This window comes from Cnephaeus nilssonii (genome assembly GCF_951640355.1).
Source record: "Cnephaeus nilssonii genome assembly, chromosome: 5".
Classification (NCBI taxonomy): domain Eukaryota; kingdom Metazoa; phylum Chordata; class Mammalia; order Chiroptera; family Vespertilionidae; genus Cnephaeus; species Cnephaeus nilssonii.
Window position 1 is genome coordinate 43013052 of NC_137076.1, and position 20561 is coordinate 43033612.

Consider the following 20561-nt stretch of genomic DNA (forward strand, 5'->3'; position numbering starts at 1 on the left):
ATAAAAGTCTTTGTTGGAATATAGTGTTTACCTTTCTTTTGGGTAAATCCCTAGGAATGGAATAGCTAAGTGATATGACGGTATGTTTATTATTTTAAGAAACCACCAAACTGTTTTCCAAAGTGATTGTATTCTCTTACAGTCCCTCCAGTAGTGTCTGAGAATGTCAGTTATTCCACATCAGCACTAACTCTTGGCATTGTCAAACTTTTAAATGCTAGTGGATTTTTGCCTCATGACTAGCAATATTGAACATCTAAAGAGTTATTTATTGGCTGTTCACATATCTTCTTTAGTAAAGTATCTGTTCAGATCTTTTGCCCATTTTTAAAAAATGTATCTTTAGTGTTGAGAGTATTACAGATGTCCCCTCCCCCCCATTGACTCCCTCCACCCCACTCCTTCCCCCTCCCCCACTATTGTCTATGGATTATGCATATATGCATACAAGTTCTTTGGTTAATCTCTTCCTATTTCTCCTCCCCCCCTTCCCTCTGAGATTCCTCAGTCATAATCTCACGTATATGTGGAATCTAATGAACAAAATAAGCTGATGAACAAAATAGATCCAGAGACATGGAAACATGGAATAGACTGAGGACTCTTTTGCCCATTTTTAAATTAATTGCTTGTTTTCTTATTTAGCTATAAAACTTTTTATAATCTGGATTTAATTATTTTGTTGATACATGTGTGGCAAATGTTTTCTCCCACTGTGTGATTTGTCTGTTTGTTTACTCAATGGTATCTTTTGAAAAGTTTTCAAAACTCAAGGTTTTATAATTTTAACTTCTGCATTTAGGTCTGTGATCCATTTGGAATTAATTTTTGTGTGTGATCTGAAATATGGATCAAAGTTCATTTTTTTTTCCATATGGATACTCAGGTTTTTCAAAATTATTTAATGAAAAAGCTTTCTCTTCCCATTGAATTGCCTTGATACGTTTGTTGAATAATGGATAAACAATTGTGGACCTGTTTTTGCACTCTTAATATATATATTTCAGAGAGGAAGGGAGAGAGAGAGAGAGGGAGAGAGAGAAAGAGAAACGTCAGTGATGAGAGAGAATCATTGGTTGGCTGCCTCCTGCATGCCCTATTGGGGATCAAGCCCACAACCCAGGCATGTGCCCTGACTGGGAATTGAACAGTGACCTCCTCGTTCATAGGTCATCATGTTTTTGGACTCTTTGTTCCATTGATCTCTGTTACTCATTTCAAACCAATACCAAACTTTTTGATTATTGCAACTTTACAATAAGTTTTAAATCAGGTGTGTGCTTTTCAATGTTTTCTTCCTTAGTATTGGTTTAGCTAGTCTATGGTTTTCATTAAATCTTAAAAAGCTGAATACTAAATACTAAAATACTAAGAAGCTGGCTGAGATTTTGATTGGGATTGCACTGAATGTTCAGTTCATTTAGGGAAATTTGAAACCTTAACAATATTGAGCCTGGTACATCTCTCTGTTTGGCTTTTTAAAAATTATTTTACCAATGTTTGTAATTTGGCAGTCTTGAAAGTCTTTGGTTAGATTTATTTCTAATTATTTTATATTTGTTGACATTATTATAAAAGGATTTTTAAAAATATAATTTCTCAATTGTTTACTATCAATACAGGAATTACAATGAACTTTTAAAAAATTAGTTTTGTATCCTGCAACCTTGCTAAAATTACTTCTTAGTTCTAGTTGTTATTTTGTAGATTCTCTTGGAAAGTTTCACATAAATAATTATCTATACTTATCTCTTTCTAATCTTATTGCTTCTTCTCCCCCCCGCCCCCCGCCCCAGGTCTACAGCCAAACTTACCCCAGGTCCCAAGGCAGGGGGCTCAGGGCCCCTGAGCTGTGGAGCTTGTTGGGGCAGCCATCTATTGCCTTTTTCTTCTTATTTCAATCACTAGGACCTAACTTCAGTACGATGTTGATTAGATGTGAGGAGTCCTTGCCTTGTGTTCCTCATCATAGTTGGAAAGTGTTCAGTCTTTTACTTTAAAGTATGACTTTAGCCCGGCTGGTGTGCTCAGTGAGTGGTTGAGTGCCAACTCATGAACCAGGAGGCTCACGGTTTGAATCCCAGTTAGGGCACATGCCCGGGTTTTGGTCTCCATCCCCAGTGTGGGACATGCTGGAGGTAGCCAATCAATGATTCTCTCTCATCATTGATGTTTCTTTCTCTCTCTCTTCCTTTCTCTGAATCAATAAAAACATATTAAAAAATAAAGTATGAGTTTAACTGTAGTTTCTCAATATATATGCTCAGATAGGTTTTTTTTTTGTTGTTGTTGTTGTTGTTTTTTGTTTTTGTTTTTACCAGTATGGCTATGATCATACAGTTTATAAAGCTAGTTCTCATTATTAGGGTCAGAGTGGGAGTCTCTTGTGATTTTATACAACCTTATCAGAATGGAAGTCTCTTTCTTTCACCTTTTTTGAGCTAACTTTGCAAACTGTGTAATAAGTATTATTGTTCAGAGAAAGCTACCCATAAACATACGTACATCAAGAGATTTCTAATCCTCAAAATCTTTCTTTCAAACTTGCTATTCCTCTTAATGTAATTAGTCTTAAAGTAATCTTCACTCATTTACACTATAATATTTCCTCCATAATTTCTTACATTCTTCTTCTTTTACTCTATTATTATTGAAATTTGTCTCATAAAAGTCACATATTTATCATCTTAAAGTCAAATGATATTTTCTCGGTCTTCTTGCTATAAGACTGAATTGTGCCTCACCTCCAATTCATATGTTGAATTCCTAATCCCCATGGGATGGTATTTAGAGGCAGGGTCTTTGGGAGATAATTAGGTTTAGATGAGATCATTAGCAGGGACCTTCATGATGGGATTAGTGCCCTTATAGAAGATATACCAGAGAGCTTGTTTCTCTCTCTGTGCCATGTGAAGATGCAGCAAGGAGGTGGCCATCTGCACATCAGGAAGATAATCCTCATAGACCTCACCAGAACTGGACCATGCTGGACCCTGATCTTAGACTTCCAGCCTCCAGAACTATGGGAAAATGAATGTCTGCTGTTAAAGTCACCCAGTCTCTGGTATTTTGTTATGGTAGCCTAAGCTGACTAATACACCCCCTACCCTCTTCAGACTCTCAACATACACTCCTTTTTGAATGTGTTCTCTTCTGTTTACATTCTCATCATATTTATCTGATAGCTGCTTCTCTATGTTAGTCATAATATCTTTCTCCAGTTCTTAAATATGAATTTTCCCCAGAGTACTAAATTTGGCCATCTTCTCTGTCTATAGGTAGCCCCTTGACATTGAACAGATTGAGATAAACTGAAATAAACTCCAGACTTGAATGGATTCCTCTATGTGGAGGACCACAAATTCATATCATTAGTCTGTTAAACACTCCTTAATTAAAGACTCCAATTTTTAAATGCATCCCTACCTAGATGCCCCACTAACAGTTCAAGATCCTTGTATATAAAACAAAATTCCACATTCCTTCTCTCAAGCCTACATCTGTTGCCTCCTTCTGTTAAAGGCACCATTATCCTTCCAGACAAACCTCAGAGTCATCTTGTTCCTCAGATCTAGTCCGTTGCCACATGATGACAATGTTAATTTTATAGTATCTCCAGCACCCTTTCTTTCCTGCCCCTCGCCACCACTTCCTTCATTCCTTGAATTCACTTATACCATTCTTTCTCAATGGCATGCCCTTTTGCTAATATTTTTTATGCCCAAATTGTAGACATTTAAAAAATGAGTTCAAATTCCATACATTACAAGAAAGTTTCCCTGATCAGCCTTTTGCTGCCCCAGCCTAAAAATATTTATTATAAACATCATTAATTCTCGGTCTCTACCTAATCTCTACTTTTTATTATAACCATTTAAGAATATATGTATACCTAATATGAATATATACATAGTAGACTTTGAAGAAAACAGAAATATCTTCATTCTCTTCAGAAGCTCAGCAAATATTGATTGAGTTATAAATGAATTTATTAATGACTCATTATATAATTTTTTTTTTCAGAAAGCAAAGACATTCTATAGGTTCCAAAATAGCTTCATTTTACTTGCATTGTATAGGTGTGTGTTGTGTTTTTTTTTTTGCCTTTGTTTTGTCCTATGTATATTAGTAGCCTAATAGTATATTTTATTGATATTAGTTAATATCTATTAAATGTCCAGTAATACTGTGCTCAGTGCTTCTGATAAAGCAAAGAACTATAGGAAGAATGTGTGGTTTTCCATTTAAGCTAATTTCACAGTGAAGTGGAAAGGAGGATAGTGCATAACATGAGCATTTTTGCTTTCTTTGGCAGATGTGAGTGAACTTCATAAATTTCTATGTAGAGTGATATTTCTCCCTTCCAAAAAAAGTTAATAAATAAATAATAAAATAGTAAAATAACTGGTAAAAATAATGCAAATGGATAAATAGCTAATAACATAATAAAATAGAAAAGGGAAACATATAGGAAAACTTTTGAAACATTTTTCTTTTCAAGTTTTGTTTCATTTACATATATGTATTTGTGTCTGCACATACCAAGATACAAGGGGGATAGAGGGGAAAAAGTTGAATAAATTTGATAACAAAAAGTAAGCTGTCTATACCTTTTCCACGTTTATACCAGATGTCTTCAAGCCAGTAGTTCTGTCTTTCAATTTCAGCATAAAATAACTTACTGGAAGTCCAAAGTTGGATATATTGTCATCTGAATTGGCTAGTTAGATTAAGGCTGAAAACATGCCTAACTTTCAAGTAAGTAGTGAAGACAGAAGAGTAAGTTTCTGTAGAAAATATGTTTGGAAAATTGGAAAAGGACTAAAGGTAGCTACTTGAGAAAGTACCAAAAGTGATGAGAAAACCATGAAAAAGAGCGTGGGGAAATATTTTAGAAATTGTAGATAGCCAAATAATTTTATAGTGTGTATTAATATTAGTGTGAAATATAGATGAACCATAAGCCTTTAGTGGGGCTAAGATGAATGATTTACGATAACTCTCAAGCAGTTAAGCGTGGAACTTGAATTAAAAGTACTGTTAATTTTTTCTCAAAGCTGTAGCTGTAATTGTTGGGGATCCACAAAAGGAGAGGGCTTCTCTGTATTTCAGTTGAGGGGGTGATCAGACTTCACTGATGTGAACTCTGGTCTCCTGGTGAAACTGCGCGAATCTTGTCTGACCTCTATACCTCACAAGCTTTGGGATTTGGGCCAAGTCACTAAAATATGGACTTCTGTCATCTGCAAGTGGAAACTATTGCAATACATAATCTTATATAACTTCTAGTTCTAAACTTCTAATCTTGAAATGCCTGTGTCTTTATGTAGACTTTTATGTAAGAGTTACGGAAACGAATAAGAAAAATTGGTTGGGGTTCACTGTGAACAGGAATATTTCTTTTCACTTTCCTTGTTTACAAACAATCAGAGAGGCGAGAAGGCATTAACAGAATACGGTTGTGGTTTGGGGTTTAATGGGAAAGACCTCAGCACAGCATGAACTTTGTGAGTATCCAAATATATACCTGCAAAGCACAGGTTCAGAAGCCAAAATTCAGTTCTGATAATGATTTCTTCTAATTATTATGCAAAATCCAGATCTACTCTAGTTCCTAGAACAAGAGAGGCTCAAAGTAATATTTTGCAAAAGGGAATCTCTTTAGAATTCACCGGGACCCTGAAAGGATCTCTCCTCTCACGCCAACCATTCCAGAATATCATGGCTTCATTCCCTCAGTTGACCTGCCCAACAGTCTGACCTTCCATTTTCTTCTGTCTTCTAGTTTAGCAGATGAATTTAATCTTTATATTCCCAGATTGTATTTATTCATAGAGGAATTTAAGTAACAAACACTATGGTGTATAAAAGACCACCCCAGAGCATTGGTTCTGTAATCAGATAGGCCCAGGTTCATTTCCTGTTTCAGATTCTTCTAGAATGAAGGGATGTTAAAACCCTGGTCGGTGTGGCTCAGTTGGTTGAGTGTTGTCCAGTGTACCGAAAGGTCACTGGTTCGATTCCCAGTCAGGGCACATGCCCAGGTTGTGGGTTTGTTCCCTGTCTCTCACATCAATGTTTCTCTCTCTCTCTCTCCCTATCCTTTCCTCTCTCTCTCCAAATTCAATAAAAAATGTTTTTTAAAATCTTAAAATACACACACACACACACCGCTTTCCCCATAGGATTGTTGAGAAGATTAAATGACATGTGTATGTTCTTCGTAGCCCTTTAAAACAGAGGTCAGCAAGCTGATTCTATAAAGGACAAGAGAGTAAATATTTAGGCTTTGCTGGCCATGTGGTCCCTGTCACAATTATTTATCTCTGCTGTTGTACTTCTACAGCCGTAGCCATAGGCCATTCATAAGTAAAGGAGCTTGAGGAGGTAAAACTCCTGTTTTTCCTTTACTATCAGTACTTAACTTCTGACACCAAATGTGTGTGTGTGTGTGTGTGTGTGTGTGTGTGTGTGTGTGTGTGTTTTCCTCACCAAATAATTTACCAGCTGCATGTCCTTCAACTTAATTCCATTCTGACACTATAACCTGGAGGTAGCATCAGATCCCACCGATGAAGGATTCCATCCCACAAGATTGCTCCCACTTCAACTGACAATCACAAGTCTGGGCATCTGGTCCTTTTAAGCAACAAGCTATAAATTGAAGGTTTCCAGGACCTTCTCTTTGGGTCTCATAATAGGATGGCTCACAGAATTCAGAAGAACAGTTTACTTATTAGATTACCAGTTCATTATAAAAGGATATACAACCAGGGAACAGCCAGATGGAAAAGATGCATAAAGCAAGGTATGGAGAAAAGCACTCAGAACTTTCATGTCCTCTCTGGACACACTACCCTCCCGGCACCTCCATGTGTTCAACCTCCAGCCCCTTTCTCCTCCCCAGAGATCTGGGTGAGATGGAAAGTTCCAACCCTCTCATCACCTGGATGGTTCCCCTGGCAACCAAGCCCCATCCTGAAGGTACCCAGGAGCCCAGTGCCTCTGGTTATCTCATTAGCATACAGAAAGACACCTATCACTTTGGAGATTTCAGGGGTTTTTAGGAGCTGTGTGGCATGTTCCAATGAAACTTTAGTTATGGAAATTTGAATCTCATCTAGTATTCATGTATCCTAAAATATTCTTCTTTTGATTTTTATTCAACCATTTAATTATGTAAAGGCCATTCTTAGCTCGAGGGCTGGACAAAAACAGCAGCAGGTTGGATTTGGCCCACAAGCCATGGTTTTCAAGCTCTACTTTCAAGGGTCCTGAGTGTCTGGTGTTCTCCTCAGTGGTGGTTTAGCCTTGTCTGACCCTCCCAGGCCTGGCTCAGTGCGGGCCTCTCCTCCACAGCCTGAGCCTCCCCTGACCCATTTGTTCCTCTTCTCCTTAGTTTTCTCTCTGTTGGTTGCTGTGTGGCCATGCCTACACTTCTTGATTAATTTGTTCTTGATTAGGTTGGGTAAGGTTCTATCTCTTGCATTACAGAAATACACAGTATTTATCTGAGAATAGATCAAAACAAAATGGTTTATTTATAGGGTAAAAAGGAATTATATTTCTCTCTTAACTCCATTCATACCATCTATATAGTTCTCCCTTTACTTAGATGGGGGAAAATAAGACATTTTTGGGGGGGCTAGCAATCTGAATCTGTGCCAGTAACCTAATGTACATTCTTGTTAGCCTATAGTCTAGTCACTGCCCCTTCCTTAATTATCTGGTCTTGCAAGACCTGTTTACCTAAATACTCCCATTTTACAGAGGCCATAAACCATGAACAATACACAACCCCCAGATGGAGTTATCAGCACTGGCACCAGGCCAGGCCTTTAGGTGTGGTCTCATGGCCCCCATCCCAACACACGGGGCTTTTTGCAAAGCCCCTAAAGGTCTGGAAGTCCATCATATTTGGGGGACAAAGAAACCAAAAGGGTATAAAGAGAAAGCTTCCTCCATATTGGTTTGCTCAGGATTTGGAGAGAAGCAGTCTCCCCTGAGTCATTGTACTAGTACATGCGAAACATCCTACCTAATAATAGACAAATATGCAAATTGACCATACCTTCGCTATGCCCGCGATTGGCCAGGAGGCGCGGGGGGGCGGGATTCGGGGTGGCCGATTGGGCCAGCAGGACGCTGAGCTCACGTCACCAGCGGCGGCTCGAGCTCAGCGTCTGCACCATGGCTGTGCTGGGGCACAGAAGGAGCCTCTGGGGCAGCGAGCTCATGTCCCACCACGGACCATCAAAAGCGGGGGAGCTGGGTGCCTGTCTGCTCCGGCACCAGGCCTTTCAGAAGCCTTCGCCGCGCCGGAGGCTTCCGAAAGGCCTGGTGCACCAGCGGACAGGCACCCAGCTCCCCCGCGATCGAAAGCAAAAGCGTGGGAGCTGGGTGCCTGTCCACTCAGGCACCAGGCCTTTCAGAAGCCTTTGCCGCGCTGGAGGCTTCTGAAAGGCCTGGTGCACCAGTGATCAAAAGCAAAAGCGTGGGAGCTGGGTGCCTGTCCGCTCAGGCACCAGGCTTTCAGAAGCCTTTGCCGTGCCGGAGGCTTCTGAAAGGCCTGGTGCACCAGCGGACAGGCACCCAGCTCCCCCGTGATCGAAAGCGAAAGCGTGTAGGGGACCCTACACGTGCATGATTCAATCATGCACTGGGCCTCTAGTCTGAAAATAAATGGGGGTTTTCCTGTGTATCCAAGTACTCCTGTGTATTTTTTGGTCGCTTGGTAAATTCTGTAACAATTTCTTCTGTAATAATTATATTTTCAGTAAATATAGTGTTATAGTCTCTGGAAGGAACTATTACAGCACTATAACTATGATGGGAATTACCGAAGTAGCTGTAGGAAATAGTTTTATAGAGTTCAGGAACCAGATATTGAAACATTTATCTGATTTCCTCATGACCTCTCATAAGTGGTAATGCTATTTAATTTGAAGAGATGCCAACTGCATATATTCAAATTTTAGTGATTATGACACTCAAGCTTTAAAAACGTAGATATTTAGGATTTATAGTCTCAAAGGTTTTGCTCTTGCTCTTTATAACTAATTAGAGTTATAAAACATTCTGTACACATTTTGAAATAAAAACTGAGAATCACAAAATGCTAATTCTTAGAGGTAAGATCTCCATGCTATAGAGTATACTAAACTTTGCTGTTACCTCAAAGATGTCACAGAACTGGCCCCTAAGTCCAATGAAAAAGATTGTGGATCACATCCACCTTATTTTAAATGAAGAATTAATACAGTTTATTACACATTAGAGGCCCGGTGCATGAAATTTGTACACGGGGGAGGGGGGTGGTCCCCTCAGCCCAGCCTGCACCCTCTCCACTCAGGATCCCTCTCACAATCCTGGACCACTGGCTCCTAATCGCTCACCTGGCTGCCTGCCTGGTCACCCCTAATTGCCCCCCACTGCTGGCCTGATCGCCTCTCACTGCCTCTGATTGCCCTGAACTGCCCCCCCCCCCCCCGCCAGCCTAATCACCCCCAACTGTCCCCCTGCCAGCCTAGTTGCCCCCAACTGCACACCCCCGCCAGCCTGGTTGCCTCTTACTGCCCCCCTGCTGGCCTGGTCGCCCCCAACTGCGCCCCCTGCTGGCCTGGTCACCCCCAACTGCCCCCCCTCTGCTAGCCTGGTTGCCCCTCACGGCCCCCTCTCCAGCCTGGTTGCCCCATGCAGCCTGCTGTTCAGTCATTTGGTTGTCCCTTGGGCTGGCCCTGGGCAACTGGGCAGTCACCATCCAAGGCTCGCCTGCACCTTGGGCCGGCCCTGGGTGGCTGGGGGGCTGAGGAGTCTAGGCGCTGCCATCTTGTGTCCCTGGGTGCTGCCATCTTTGAGGGCATGATGGCCAATTAGTATATTCCCTCTTTATTAGATAGGATAATTTGTGTCTCATACTGTAGCTTTAGTGAGGAGGTTGTCATCAGGATAAGGAGGTATTCCTGGTGTGTTGGGTCCCTGGAGGTGAGGCTGCCGTCACTTTTAGAGTTAACATCTTTGTTTTGGGAGGGTTACCAGTGTTGTTACAAAATTTAGGATAAACACCCTTCTCTCTTCTTGAAGATAGAAGGAAGTGCCTTATACTTGCATGCATATGCAGTCCTTGGGAAGGTGAATGCTCTATTCTGTAATGTAAATTGGAGCCTGCTTTCTCTTGTCTGAGCTTTTTAAGAGAAGAAACTGCTTTCCAAAAGGCTATTTTATCAGGAGAGTTGCAACAGGCCAACTCCCACAAGGTATTACATAATCCTGAAAACCCCCAATCGGATCCTAGTCATGATTCAATAACCAAAGCCATGGGAATACATTACAGACTATTTTGATTGTTTTGCACGCCCTGAGAGCCTTCCTTTGGCTGTAGTATTGAAAAATAAAGCCAGAAGAATGTATCCTCCCTTTTCTTCAGCCCCCAGGTCTAGTCAGTAGCCAAGTCTTGTGGAGTGCCTCCCTGAAATACTTCTGGAATTGGTCTACTTTTTTCATTCTCCCAGGGTCACTCCTAGTCCAACCCACATCAGCCACCTATCCAACTCTGGCCCGTTTCTCAGTCTGTGTCCCAAATAATGTTTTAAAAATCCAATCTAACCTATTCACTTTCTCACTTCTTAGTCATTGCGTTGATTGCTCTTAGAATAGAGTTTACTTTGTCTAACATGGTTTACAGAGCCCCCGAATCCTGACCTCTGCCGGTCTCTTCTCTTACCACCGCCACCTTGTTCTCCTGACCCCGTGCTTCAGCCAGGCTGGCATTATTTCAGTTCCTAGAACATGACTAGGGCTGTCTTGGCCTCCGAGCCTGCTGTTTTCTCTGCAGCTCTCAGAGTCACAATTCAGCTCAGAATTTTCTTTCTTCTGGGACTGGGTTTGGAGCCTTGATTTGCTCTTGTAGAGTGCTTATGTGCCTGCCTTTCTCGTAGCACTGGTCACACCTTGGGACTGATGTGTATGAAATAGTTTCCTCGCTGCACTGGACACTCCATGAGGACAGGTGATATGCTTTACTCACTGCTCTGTCCCTGCATCTAGAAGAATGCCTGATACATAGTAGCCACCCATAAATATTTGTTGAATAGAATGAAAAGTGAACGAAGGAATGAAGTAGGAGGCAATCCAGGGTCTCAAAGACTCTGTGGGAGTGGAGATTATGAAAAGGAAGATGCAAATGGCATGAAGAATTCAACTATTAAGAGCCAAAAGATCCTTGAGGTTTAACTTTCAGCAGCTTATTGTTGAGTTTAGCAGGGAGGGTTTCAGTAACATAGTGGACACAAAAGCCAGAGAGTTGGAGACTTAGGAATAAATGTTATTTAAGGAAGTGAACACAGCACATAACATAAGTGTGACTATAAGGGGAGCCAAGATAATGGTAAAACTAGGGAGGAGTGATGGCCTGAAGGAGTCTGTCATTTGCTTGTCTTTTTTCTTAACTTAGTACTGGAAAGACTTGGGCATTCTCACCAGTTTATCTACTGCATTGTCTTGCTTTCCCTATATATCACAGGGGAAAGTTCTAGAAATATTTCCTACTGCAAAGTGAAATGAAACACTTTTAAAAGCCCAATTTATTTAATTTTTTTTTCAATTTTGGAAGAATTAAAATTTTTTAGATTTTCAGTCTGCCTAAAAAGTAAGCTGTGTTCTTGACATTTGTTTATGAACATGGTTGCTATAGTTTGTACTGGAGTATGCAAACTTTATCCTTACTAAGGCCCTTTGTTTTGAAGTTTTCAGTTCCTTTCAGCATGTTTTCAGTTCCTTTCAGCTACTCTTAAAAATCTGGACCTTGGAATTTCATCTTAAAACATTTATATCTCTTTTTTAAATTGATTTTAAAGAGACAAAGAAAGGCAGAGAGTGAGAGAAACATTGATTTGTTGTTACATTTACTTATACATTAATTAGTTGATTCTTATATGTGCCCAGTCCACTAACCAACTTAACTACCCAGCCAGGGTCTCTTATATATCTTTAACCACAGATTTTTGCATGACTAGGTGTTAGGTCTGACAATGATCATTGGATATATGGAGATTTAGTTCTTAGGTTACACACACACACACACACACACACACACACACACACACACCATTTCTAATTTAAGATCTGCTCTTGTAAAAAAGGCTTTGTGTGTCAGAGAGTACCTGTGGGGTGTTTTCCTCGGGTCATTTTACTTGTAGGAAAAAAAAGATTTTTGTGCTTAATTAGCTCTGAGAGTTGAAACGAAGAAGAGGCCCCTTATCTGAACAGTAAGGCATCTTGGTTATTAATATGAAGCCAATAGCTGGACCATTATTCTCACCACCGTAGTTAATCACTTACTAGTAAGAAGGAGAGAGCATTCAGTATATTTGGAGGCTGTTTAATCATCAACTTTGGGAATGGCAAATATTTCTCTGAATTTCTGAGAACACACAGGGCCACTGTTTGCCAAGCCTTTGCCACCAAATTTATTACAATAATTAATGTGTTTTTTCCTTAACAGGTTGCTCTCATTTTTATCACAAGCTATGTACTAAGTTGCAAGTGACCAAGTCATTTGTGAAGTTACCACTAGTGTTACATGTAAAAAACATCACTGGTTGGGTTGAGGAACCTGTTCTGTCTTCCTGGCAGGCAAACATAAGACAAACATAGGTTTCCAAGGTATCAGCACTGTGTGCATCTGTTTCACAGTGTAATTTCATCAGTTGAACAGATGAAGAATGCTAATTAGTTTGTTTATACATTTGTGATTTAATGAGACTAAACACTTAACTGATCTTGAAGTACGTACAACTTGTTTCCTGTTGCTGTTTTTAGTTTAATTAAAAACAGTGTTAGGCACATTTTCTGGAAGTTATAGAACTGTGTGATAGGGGAGAATCTCAAGGAAGGATGGGTAGTCAGTTGTATCCTGCCACAGTGAGAGAATAGGAAGATGAGAATTAAAATATTGAGTTTCATGGCATGAGTTGAAATCCATTGTTTGTTGTTTTTTTTTAAATTTCTTTATTGATTAAGGTGTCACATATTTGTCTCATCCCCCCCCATTCCCATCCCCTACCCCTCCCCACAGATGCCCCCACACCCCTGTTGTCCTTAACCATTGGTTAGGCTCGTATGCATGCACACAAGTCCCTTGGTTGATCTCTCCCCCTGACCCCCACCCTCTCCTACCCTCCCTCTGAGGCCCGACATGAGCGAGATCATGTGTCACTAGAAATACACTTATAAGAACCGAATGTGAGACGAGCAATAATAGTTATGCTGACAGGCAAATGAATCAGATTAAGCTAATGAAAAAACTTCATCATAAATGACATTATAGCAAATTCCTAAATCCAGTATTAAAGTTCTAATGTGCTCCAGAATAACTTATTTTAGGGAGTAGTTATATACCTTCATTACATTCAACCTATAATCAGAATTCTATTTTTTATTACTTTGCCTTTTATTTGAATACCCTCAAAAAATTCTAATGATTCTTCCTCTAATTTTTTCTTCTTGTGATTTGTTGTAGTTACATCAAAATATAACTGAAATCATGGCATTCAGTTACTAATGCCAAAATATAACTGAAATCATGGCATTCAGCTCTTCTTCCTGAAAAGTAATACAAAATAATGTTATGCTTATTATAAATCAATAATTATTTAATACCATCTAGAATAATCTCTTTTATTACTTTCGTGTTGTGCAAAACTGGATCTGCAGAGGTTGTTATATTTTGGGAGATGAGGAAGTAACTTGTCCTATAGTCAAGATGATATTTGGATTAAAATGCTTCAGTTAACTTGTTCAGCTTTGTACAACCAGGGGTCAGAAAACTATAGCTCTGTAGCAAATCTACAGCCTATTTTTGCAAATAAAGTTTTATTGAAGGACATCCATGTTGATTCATTTGCAGCTATGGCCTTCTTACAAAAATGACAGAACTGAGTCAGTGATAGAGACCTACTTTCTGGTCCTTTATAGAAAGGCCTGCTGACCACAGATCTAAACCCTACATGAGGATAGGAAGTAGTAAATAGTAGTAGAGTTATGCTGATATGCTTTAAAGCCTGAGAAACAAATATTTGTGGAACTGAGTCTTCCAAAGAATGCAGTTGAGAGCTTTAAATTTTTAGGTCTTTCAGAATCTAAGTAACCATTCCACCTACTGCCAAATTGCCTTTGAGACACTCAGTAGCCTGCTGAGATAGCTCCCTATTCTGTTCTGGCAGGATATGTTTTCTGCTCCTGAATATATAGGATCTTCCTTGTACCTTCTGAAAGATTCATAAATTACACATGATCACAGATTTGGGGTGTGACTTTAAATAATAGAGAGTACTGGCAGCTTCTTCTGGCTTGTCAGCATCCATCATCTTCACCTACTTAATATCCGTGAGACCCCAAAGGTTGTCAGATGGTGAATTTAGATTTCCTATTTGTTTCAGTTCAGAAAATGAATTGTCCATTGCTCTAAACTCATTAGATAAATCACCTGTGACAAATTAAAAGCTATTGCTTATGCATATTAAGAATATATAAAGACCATTAAGGCACATAGGAAAGAAAAGAACTGAACTCTAGTTCTAAAGACAGAAGTATAAGGCTCTATCCTGGATAATTCAAATACCACCAGCCAATGAACAGGAGAATTATGTTCTTGTTGACGCTTTAATATAAACTTCTAAGCCACCTTTAAAATAAACTAATCCTAGTTTCTAAATTAAGCCTTATTATTTAGAAACTAGTATAATTTGTGCTTGAGTTAATAGAAAATGCATTGGCTCTTGAGTGAGATGGACCTACATTTGAACTCGAGCTCCATCACTTTCTAGCATTTCAAACTAAAGTAAATGACCTAAACTTTCAAGCATCTGGCTCATTGGGAATAGGAATGTTTGTGCCATATGGTTGCTATGAGGATCAAACGACTCCTGTGAGGCTTAAATGTAAGTACAGAGTTCCCAGGCATATAGAAGGGGGTGAGTAAATATAGGTTCTTTTCCACTCTTTTTTGTGTTTTTTTGTTTTCTAAGAATGATGAACCCAGTTAATCAAGATCATTAGAATTGTTGATAAGCTGAACTTACAACCAGTGTTTCAGTTCTGAAAACATATATTCTATGTTTTAGATCTGAAAAAAATATGTACTTAGGCATCAAGTATATATATTTGGGTATGTTTTGGGAGACATTAGTTTATGCTACTCTGATTTATCAGAAATAATAGCATAGTGAGAATGTAATAGTATGAGCACTAATAAAACATACATTTAGATTTGGCTTCTGTCTTAAAACCATACTGTTCCACCAATGCGGAATCAAATTAGCCCAAAAGGGTTATAAAAATGGACACCAGTAGTTTGTGTTAATAAGGACACTTTGGAGAAAATTATGTTCCATTTGAAAAATATTAAAATATTAAAAGCAAGTATTTTACTAGTATACTAAAATGCACACATATTATAGATCTTTACCAAATGTTCCATCCATTTTATAATTGACATTCCCACCAGATTGTTTTTTTTTACTTGAAAAATGCAATATGACTATGTGGTCTTTGCTTTTTCACACCTGTCTTTTTCTGTTTTCATAAGTGTACTAAGTCACTAGCTCTCTGTTCTGACTTTCTATTGCCCATAGACACTCCCATCACCAGTGTCCTTGATCTGATCGAGGCTTCCATTTGTCAGAAGAGCAGCTTACCAGGACGAGATCCACAGCAGGGTGAGGCCACTGACACCATGTTCTGTACGAAGCTGAAGGATCTCAAGATCACAGGGGAGTGTCCTTTCTCCTTACTGGCACCAGGGCAGGTTCCTAAAGAGCCAGCAGAGGAGGTGGCGGGAAGCGCCGAGAGCTGCCCAGCCACCCTGCCCATCTGTCAGGACGCCCCTGAGAAGAAAGTGCAAGGAAGTCTCCCTCAAAGAAAGACCAGTCGGAGCCGAGTCTATCTTCACACTTTGGCAGAGAGCATTTGCAAACTGATTTTCCCCGAGGTGAGTGCTTGCCCTGTTCAGGATTTTACTGATGTTTTAAAAATTCTAAAATAATGGTTTTCTAAAGAAAATGTAAACACTTGCTTTCTCACTCTCAAGTCTCTGATAGATGTTTCCTGGAAACACAGAAAAGCATTCCTTTAAAGCAATCATCGTCTTAAATTGTGTTTCTCTTAGAATGTTTGACATCTTGAATTCTTTTCGAAAGGATCCTGCACTCTGACAAGCTTTTGAGCAACTGCTTAGTCCCTTAGCACCAGCTTCCTTATCTGTAAAATGGAAACAATATCAGTCTCTATGTTCAAGAGTTTTCATGTACATGAAATGAAGTGATCCTTACCTCTTCCCATACCATAAATGACCAGTAGTTGTCAACTATTATTTTCAAATCAAGTTCCTTGAAGAATAGCTCCTTCTCTGTCATGTTTTCTTCTTCTAAATCCAAAGAGTAAGATGTATCCCCTGATAATTTGTTGAGGTGGGGAAATCTCCCTTTTCCTGCTGTGTCTGAGTCTGAAATCTCTGCTCAGGCCAGGCTTGACCTGGTCCTTTGTGTCAGAGTTGTTAGTTCAGACACTTCTTGAAATAGCATTGTGAGCTGCATAGCCTAATATCATTTTGAGATATGGAGCATCTTCTGTTAATCTGCCGGTGACAGGACACTGGGAATAGAGCATATACCTCATTAGGTCAAATATCTTAGGAATAGAAGAGGCATGTAGAGAGCTCCTCGCCCCCTGCAGGGCTAAAGAGAATAGCAGCTGAAAGTCTCCGTGATATCTTCTTCCCTCCATCTGTGTTCAGTTTTATAGAAACTCACATAACCTATGAGATCCGACATGGATAGAATTAGACTCCAGCTATCATAATCCACTGGTAATTTTTAATCGACTCAACACCAAAGCATTGAAGAACCACATACTTGCTGACTTTTAGGAGTAAAAGGAATTTCAGAGGTAATCCCCAAGGACTAGGGGAGCTGAGTAACTTAATCGAAGTCACACAGCTTTTGAAGGCTAGAGCAATTTCTGCTGTCAAACAATATGGGCTCCCATGAGTGAGAAAGAAGATACCTGAATTGAAGCTTGAGTTAGAATTAGCTGAAAATTGAAGGGACTAATTTTGAATATAATATCATCACAAAAAATACTTTGGTTAATAGCCTTTGAAATAGAAATATTTAATTTTCTTATCCTACTCTAGTCACCAGACAGCCAGCTTTGGCCAGGATGAGGGATGTAGCCCTTGTCAGGGAGTTGGTTGGCATCCCAGTCTGGGGAGTGGTTGGTACTCTCATTTCCAAGGACAGAGTGAGGTGCCCAGAGGGGAACAGATGGGGATGATGGGGATGACGGGGAAGCCGGAGAGCCTCCATGCTTCTCCTGAGTCTTGTCATTGCCACGTTGGCTTCATTATTTTGTCTGATAGATTTTGAATTCCTAAAGTAGAAGTCACCCACATGCTAAAACATTCCAAATATCAATATAAATGATATTTTACTGTACTCTTTGTCTTTGTTTAGAATAATCTCTGTTGTTGGTGAACTCATAGAAGTAGTCATTAAGATTGGACAGTACTGTCAGGTAGTAGATGGAAAGGCAAGGCTATAAGAATTCTAAGGGGCAGAAGGGGTACAGTTGGTATTATTCACTAGAACTCCTCTATGACAATTGAGGTCATTTGCCTTATAACAGTAAATGGCCTAATGTTGGATTCATTTGGACTGAGTAATAATAATCTAGACTATTCCATCAACTGCCCAAACATCTGCATGTCTTTAATTAAATAGCTTTTTTTTTTTTAATTTTTAAAGCAGACATTTAATTCTTCTACTGTTTGGATAACAATTCTATCTGTTATCCAAAGGAAGAGATTCAAAATACCATTGGACAGACTATAGTTCTCATTTTAGATAATCAGACTTCATCACCCAATTTGTTTTTATGGCTGGAGTAAGTATTAAAATCCATGGACCTGCCAGCCTTTCTTTCATCCTGAGGCAGACATATCCTCCCTCTCTTTATCGGACCAGTCAGAGAAGCTATTCTACATTGTACATTTAAGTTTTCTTTTATTTCTTTTCAGCACTTGCATTTTTTCCTAATAAATTCCAAATCTTTCCGAAGCTCTATAATGAAAGTTCCTTTCATGACTTATTTTATTAAAACAGAAGCTTGGTCTATTTTGCTGAACTTCACTGCCTCCCTTAACCAGTGGAAACTCTAAGTGAGATATAAATAGTGCTTAAGGAGAAAGGAATTTCCCAACTTGGAACAGAGCCAGAAAATTCTTCACTTTCCTCTGGGTAAACTACAGAAAGAACCAGCGGTTATGTATACCCATGTAGATACATATGATTTTTACATGCTCTGCAAAAAAAATTTGGCAGTTCTGTTTATCAATGCTCTCCTTCCCCTTATTAACCAGAGACAACACGCTCTTAAGAAAGGTTGAGAGTCAAGTATTTAAAAAGTATATCTTGAAGTATATCTTTAATATATCTTGAAGTATAGGAAAATTCATGAAATCAATAAAAGAGAGTGAAATTATACGTGTTTGGTGAAGATAATTAGTTCAAAGCAAGGAAATAGTACAAATTAGGGGAAATCCAAGATTTGTTTCAAATCAGTGATCAACTGATCTTGGTAACAGATTGGATGAAAGGGATAAAAGAAAGGGAGAGACAGATAATGCTAGAGTTTTCTAGACCTGGGGGGGTAAATGATACATGAAACACAAATATGCATGTGGAGTTAAGGGCGGGGAGTCACTGGCATGGCTGGGTGTGGAATTTGTGACCAGAACAGGGGTTGGCTTGGCTTGAGCCACACTGACATATTGGTAGCACATCCAAAGGGGTTTCCTGACCCAGAGGAAGTGATACCTAGAATTCCTTCATGGAAGACCTGACTTTGCCAAACTGGAGTCTTCTATTTGTATTCCAACTCACCTTGACCTTGGTCTGTGGCTGAGCTCATTGTTTCTTCCCAAGTTTGAAAAACCCATGGAAAAACCAGTCCCACTTTGCAAAGTGTAAATTCATGACACTTATCATTACAGTGATAACATAGCCGCTTCTTCACAAGAAACTTTCAGGGAGAAGGATTAAAACATACGGTCAAGTAAATTATTTAAGGGAATGTTTACAACTTTTCTTTTCAATTTTCAGTTTGAGCGGCTGAACTTTGCACTTCAGAGGACACTGGCAAAACACAAAATCAAAGAAAGCAGGTAAATTGAGCTGTTTTCATTTGTGTGAACTTCTTATTACCATCTCTGAGGCCACTACTAATAGCCAACACTTGCTGAAAGTATCAGCGTATTTTAAATAACTACCCTATGCCAAAAACTGAACTGTTTTAGCTGGTACTAATCCGAAAATAAGTGCATTTTCACATGTTATGCATCACTAAGCTCAAGTTTATGTAAAATGTTTAGGATTTTCTAGGGGTTTAGGAATAGGCAGAACTGAGTTTCCAAGCTGGGTTTTTCAGAGCCCATGATTTTAATGTTGTTGCTATATACTGCTGCTTTGAACAAGCTCCCATAGGCCTCTTCTTTCATAATAAGGGTAACTTCTAAAATACTTAACAGGTCAGGCATGGATGCCAAACACTCAGTGCACACTCCTTGGCTGAAGAATACTGCTAAAAGGTTCAAGCAGGGTTCCTGTGCCCCCTCTGTCCCCACTTCTCTCTCCCTGCAGATTAGACTTTAGGTGCTGCATCAGGAGGAAATGAAATGGAAGAAGGATGGGGGCGGGGTGTGTGTGGGGGAGGAGTGGATTCAGGGGCCTTGGGGCAGCAGCTATTAATCCTTAGGGAAATTTTCAGTATTTTTATAACTAGTATGGTTATTCTGGTGTGCACTGGCTAAATATCAGTTCTGTTTATACTTTTTTTCTTGTACTGTGTCTTTGAAATTTTATTGAAGCTAGCTTTCTGTAGAGGCTTAATCTATAATAAGCTAGCTTTCTGTAGAGGCTTAATAGATAAGATGATTTAAAAAAATAATCTGATTTATATAGTTAATTTTTCAACTATATCTTGGCGCAGTCACTGCTGGTGGATAATTTGACTTGGCCTTTTTTTCGATCCCCTGAAATGCCAAGGATTATTCAATCTGCCAATGGTAGAATAAATACTTGAGTTCAAATTTACAGAGTTGAACATTGAAATTTTGCAAACCCATACCATTGTCAGAGATATTTTATAACTTCATTCATCTCCCTGCTACTCATGAGTGAATAATCTGTCCTGTGGATTATCTGCGCTTAATTTTCCTTGCTGACTAACTGGTCCCAGACTGAAGGCAGCAGGCTGCCAAGAAGAGGTCCCAGACGGGTCCGAGGAGAGAGAGTGAATCCGTGTGTCTGACAGAAGCTTTGTTTACAGGAGCGATATGCAAAGTATTCCAGAGCCCCTGACCTTGATTCTCAGTCAGGCAGATAAGATAGCCACAAGTCATCCTAGCTGTGCTACTGTGTCTGTCTGCCTAAGTCCTTGGCAGCCAGTTTACACAAAATTTATTCTCAGTGCTTTGTGTTCTGAATGTTCCTAAGCTGGAGGCAGAC

At 39.5% G+C, this 20561-nt stretch overlaps 1 protein-coding gene across 4 annotated transcripts in view; it reads left to right on the forward strand.

Annotated features, from left to right (window-relative positions):
• GUCY1A1 (guanylate cyclase 1 soluble subunit alpha 1) overlaps positions 1-20561 on the forward strand; it is a 52844-nt gene that overhangs the window by 11399 nt on the left and 20884 nt on the right. For all 4 annotated transcript variants that reach the window (XM_079772044.1, XM_079772043.1, XM_079772045.1 and 1 more), the window contains 2 exons: positions 15633-15988; positions 19158-19219. In XM_079772044.1, the coding sequence (XP_079628170.1) occupies positions 15734-15988; positions 19158-19219 (317 nt within the window). In that variant the 5' untranslated portion in view covers positions 15633-15733. The remainder of the gene's footprint in view (positions 1-15632; positions 15989-19157; positions 19220-20561) is intronic.